The sequence below is a fragment of the Neolamprologus brichardi genome, chromosome 7, assembly GCF_056152115.1.
Source record: "Neolamprologus brichardi isolate AB-2024 chromosome 7, ASM5615211v1, whole genome shotgun sequence".
Lineage (NCBI taxonomy): Eukaryota > Metazoa > Chordata > Actinopteri > Cichliformes > Cichlidae > Neolamprologus > Neolamprologus brichardi.
In genome coordinates, this window is record NC_142110.1 from 35182336 (window position 1) to 35187719 (window position 5384).

Sequence of the window (5384 nt, forward strand, 5' to 3'; positions counted from 1 at the left end):
CCCATTCAAATGCATGTAATCGTAGGAAACACACTGTCTTGACGAAATAAATCGTTTTTGTACAACTTCATATAAATAGCTGTAAGTCTTGATAGAAGAAGCATACACACATATTTAAGGCGTTATCTTATACAGTTCAAGATCCCCGTGCTGGGCAAACAGGTTTTGAAGCTGTTTGAGCTAAGATTTTCAAGTTATTCACATAATGAAAACCTATACTTTGTTTCGGGCGAGTTCCCCATTCAAATGCATGTAATCGTAGGAAACGCACTGTCTTGACGAAATAAAGCGTTTTTGTACAACTTCATATAAATAGCTGTAAGTTTTGATAGACGACTCAGACACACATATTTAAGGCGTTATCTTATACAGTTCAAGATCCCCGTGCTGGGCAAACAGGTTTTGAAGCTGTTTGAGCTAAGATTTTCAAGTTATTCACATAATGAAAACCTATACTTTGTTTCGGGCGAGTTCCCCATTCAAATGCATGTAATCGTAGGAAACGCACTGTCTTGACGAAATAAAGCGTTTATACAACTTCATATAAATAGCTGTAAGTCTTGATAGAAGAAGCATACACACATATTTACGGCGTTATCTTATACAGTTCAAGATCCCCGTGCTGGGCAAACAGGTTTTGAAGCTGTTTGAGCTAAGATTTTCATATTATTCACATAATGAAAACCTATACTTTGTTTCGGGCGAGTTCCCAATTCAAATGCATGTAATAGTAGGAAACGCACTGTCTTGACGAAATAAAGCGTTTTTGTACAACTTCATATAAATAGCTGTAAGTTTTGATAGACGACTCAGACACACATATTTAAGGCGTTATCTTATACAGTTCAAGATCCCCGTGCTGGACAAACAGGTTTTGAAGCTGTTTGAGCTAAGATTTTCAAGTTATTCACATAATGAAAACCTATACTTTGTTTCGGACGAGTTCCCCATTCAAATGCATGTAATCGTAGGAAACGCACTGTCTTGACGAAATAAATTGTTTATACAACTTCATATAAATAGCTGTAAGTCTTGATAGAAGAAGCATACACACATATTTAAGACGTTATCTTATACAGTTCAAGATCCCCGTGCTGGGCAAACAGGTTTTGAAGCTGTTTGAGCTAAGATTTTCAAGTTATTCACATAATGAAAACCTATACTTTGTTTCGGGCGAGTTCCCCATTCAAATGCATGTAATCGTAGGAAACGCACTGTCTTGACGAAATAAAGCGTTTATACAACTTCATATAAATAGCTGTAAGTCTTGATAGAAGAAGCATACACACATATTTAAGGCGTTATCTTATACAGTTCAAGATCCCCGTGCTGGGCAAACAGGTTTTGAAGCTGTTTGAGCTAAGATTTTCAAGTTATTCACATAATGAAAACCTATACTTTGTTTCGGACGAGTTCCCCATTCAAATGCATGTAATCGTAGGAAACGCACTGTCTTGACGAAATAAAGCGTTTTTGTACAACTTCATATAAATAGCTGTAAGTCTTGATAGAAGAAGCATACACACATATTTACGGCGTTATCTTATACAGTTCAAGATCCCCGTGCTGGGCAAACAGGTTTTGAAGCTGTTTGAGCTAATATTTTCAAGTTATTCACATAATGAAAACCTATACTTTGTTTCGGGCGAGTTCCCCATTCAAATGCATGTAATCGTAGGAAACGCACTGTCTTGACGAAATAAAGCGTTTATAAAACTTCATATAAATAGCTGTAAGTCTTGATAGAAGAAGCATACACACATATTTACGGCGTTATCTTATACAGTTCAAGATCCCCGTGCTGGGCAAACAGGTTTTGAAGCTGTTTGAGCTAAGATTTTCAAGTTATTCACATAATGAAAACCTATACTTTGTTTCGGGCGAGTTCCCCATTCAAATGCATGTAATCGTAGGAAACACACTGTCTTGACGAAATAAATCGTTTTTGTACAACTTCATATAAATAGCTGTAAGTCTTGATAGAAGAAGCATACACACATATTTAAGGCGTTATCTTATACAGTTCAAGATCCCCGTGCTGGGCAAACAGGTTTTGAAGCTGTTTGAGCTAATATTTTCAAGTTATTCACATAATGAAAACCTATACTTTTGTAACCCAGTGTTAAAAACAGGATTAAAAGTATAAATATTCATACTCGTAACAATGGGAATAAATATTGATAAAAACAAAGTTAATTATAATAAATATAATAAATACTGATAAAGCATGTAAACATAAGTTTAATTAATATGTATATGTAATATATAAATGGTGTGGGGGCAGGACTTAGTCCTGTAGAGTGTGTTTGGTTAGATCCACTGAGCAACCAATCATTGGCCGGTCTGACCCTCCCCCAGTCTGTGCGCTGCTCAGACACCTGTGTGTGCCTTCGTGTGCCAGTCAGATACGCCAGAGACACAGACGGTGAAAGATCAGTTTACCCGTGCAGCGAAGAAGCTAGCTGGATAGTGAAAATCCTTTTTTCGGCGAGAATAATAAGGGTGATACTGTATTCCATTACTGTATTCCGTGAGCCAGCGTGAGCACTGTGAAGCCCCGTGCAGCATTTGTTGCTTCACATGGTAAGTCCCAGGCAGCACATGTGCGCTAGCATAGCATGCTACTCGCCGCTAGCTCCGATGCTAACTTCCGTTAGCCATTTTGCAATGAAAGTGCCTTTTCCGAGGCTAAAGCAATTAGCACTGAGTCTGCTGCACTTTATACGAGATGTTCTTTAAAGGTTTATGTCACATTACTGTGGTATTGATGTATAATGTATGGTTTTGTGCGAAGTTGTTATGTTAGCACATGTTCACTTTTCTCATGGTGCTAATTATAGTTCTGCACACTAAGTATTAGCAACGTGAAACTAAGTGCCTTCACCTGCACTTTACCTAGCTGAAACTTGATAAATCTCAAGCCAATGTGTATTTTTAATGCACTGCTGAGCTATTTTGTATTATTTTAAATGTGTGTTTCCTATGCACTTTTTCCCTTTTGAAATGAGAATAATTTGTTGTACAACATAGAATATTTTTAAAGAAATTTAGAAACACTACAAGCAACCAGTAGTAATAATAAGTTACAGGCATGATAGCTTAAATGTTGAACTACTGTGTTCTGGCCTGGTCCCCAGGTCAGGTTTTTTCCCTTTGCTTATTTGGATTGGATTGGTTTTGAGGACCTGAGAAGAATCGAGGATCCCTTTTCCAGTACTGGATGGCGAGCCCAGCCCAAAGAGCCGGATGAACTGGTAGATTGTAACCCGACTGGTTACAAACACACATGCGTGACTGGTGAACATTGATAGACTGAAATTGACTTTGAAAAAGACACAAAAGACAATATATCCTTGGGTCGACTATTTGTGGGGTTTATTTTATTTTGTTTTCAAGAAGCGCGCTCTACTTTTGTTAAATGTGCACAACCTGCTAAACTTTAATAATTGCTAATAAATGCAATTGTGTTTTCTACACCTACTGTGTACAAGTCCTCTGTTGTCATACACCCTTGGCTCCTACGAACCTAGAACCTGTCTGATCTGGTCCATATTTCCCTTCTGTCCTCGTACTGTGGTTAAAGGTAACTATACTGCCCGTACTACAGGCAAAGAAGGCAAGAAGTAACACTAACAGGTCTTACGTGCCCACTACTAGTATTGCACCACCAGTGTTACATAAGTAAAAAAGTGGCGAGCCAGCCAGGAGCCTAGAGTGTTGTGTGACAACATTGGAATCCTGTTTGACTTTTGATCAGATACTGTGAAAATGGATTTTGTCGAGAAGTATGCCGTTAAAGTACCAAATGCCATTATTGTTAGCGGTGTTACAGATAGAGAGAAAGACAAAGAGGTATTTGAGTTTCTGGAGCAACATGGTACTATTCGTAGAGCACTCGCTGTCGATGATGACTCTTCCGCGTTCCACAAAAGTCATATTGTAGAGTTCGAGTCCGGTGCAGCCGTTGAAATATTAGCACCTAAGCTGCCTTACCTCTTACAGTCCACTGACAATCCAGATGTCAGTTACCGCATTCGAGCCTTAACTGACGTCTATACTAAGACCGTAGGGGGCAGTGTTACTGAGGCTTACATTAGCAACCTGAAGGGTTTAGCCAAGTTAAGTGGGAAGGATTTCGAAGAAGTGTTGCGGGAGGCCCTGTCCACAATAGGGAAGACCATTGAAGCTGCTGAGACAGCTGAGATAAACCTCGAAAATGATGCTGCTGATCAGACTTGCCCTGTGGTAGGATCCACACAACTTGGAGCCTCACCTTCAGTCTTAACTGAACTGCCTCACCCTCCTGAATCCATTCAGGGTGCATTCCGACGCCCCATGAGGCCAAACTTGACACCTCAAATATTGAGCCCAACTGACCTCAACCCACCAGAGGTTCAGAAAGTAGTAGTCGAGCATGTTGTCAAGAGTGTTGAAAAGACATCACATGCTCACTCTACATTAAGACTCAGAGCTTTCTCTGGCAAGATGCCCAGACCTTACAGCGAAGCCGACTATGAAACATGGCATTCACATGTTGACTTGTTGATGGAAGATACTTCTTTGTCCGAGTTGGAAAAAACTCGTAAGATTCTTGAAAGTCTCCTTGCTCCCGCTTCTGATGTCATCCGCCCTCTTGGGCCAGAAGCCACTCCTGCAGACTATCTTAAACTTCTGGATTCAGCTTTTGGCACCGTCGAAGATGGTGAGGAACTGTTTGTACGCTTCATGAACACCTTCCAAGATCACGGTGAAAAGCCCTCTGCTTATCTGCTTCGTTTGCAGGTGGCAGTCAGTCACACCGTGCGCAGAGGTGGGCTTGAACCACATGAAGTAAATAAGCATCTTCTTAAACAGTTTTACAGAGGCTGCTGGGATGATAACTTGCTAACGGAGTTGCAATTGGAGCTAAAGCATAAGGAGCCACCCACTTATGCGGAGCTATTGCTTCTCCTGCGTACTGCAGAAAACCGACAGGAAGTTAAAAATATGCGAATGAAGAAACACTTTAGCGCCACAAAACCAAAAGCAGTGTCTCATGAACAGACGGTCACTGAAACAAATGCAGATGTTCGTCAAGCAGAGTCAGATAGTCTAGAAGAGCTGAAGAAACAAGTTGCCGATCTAAAAAGCCAATTAGCTGCCGTTGTGAAGCCAAAGCAACAAGCAACACTGAAGATAGTTTGAACAAGGAAACCTGAAAATAAAAAACCTGACCATGCCAAACCTGAAAACTCACCTCCACCCAGCCGCCCCAGTACTAGGCCCAAGCCCTGGTATTGCTTCCGCTGTGGGGAAGATGGACATATAGTAGCCACTTGTGAATCAGAGCCCAATCCTGCCCTTGTAGTTGCAAAACGAAAGGAATTAAGAGTGAGAAGGCAGAT

The 5384-nt window shown here is 40.6% G+C and overlaps 1 protein-coding gene across 1 annotated transcript; it reads left to right on the top strand.

The window, feature by feature from the left end:
- The first annotated feature begins 4335 nt into the window (after nucleotides 1-4335).
- Nucleotides 4336-5184, top strand: LOC148102090 (paraneoplastic antigen Ma1 homolog). The gene has a single exon (XM_087842687.1). The coding sequence runs from the start codon at nucleotides 4336-4338 to the stop codon at nucleotides 5182-5184; it is 849 nt and encodes a 282-aa protein (XP_087698813.1).
- The last annotated feature ends 200 nt before the right edge of the window (nucleotides 5185-5384 follow it).

What these genes read in the sequence shown, in the direction of transcription:
- LOC148102090 (XM_087842687.1), top strand. Translation starts at nt 4,336, where the DNA reads ATGAGGCCAAACTTGACACCTCAAATATTGAGCCCAACTGACCTCAAC.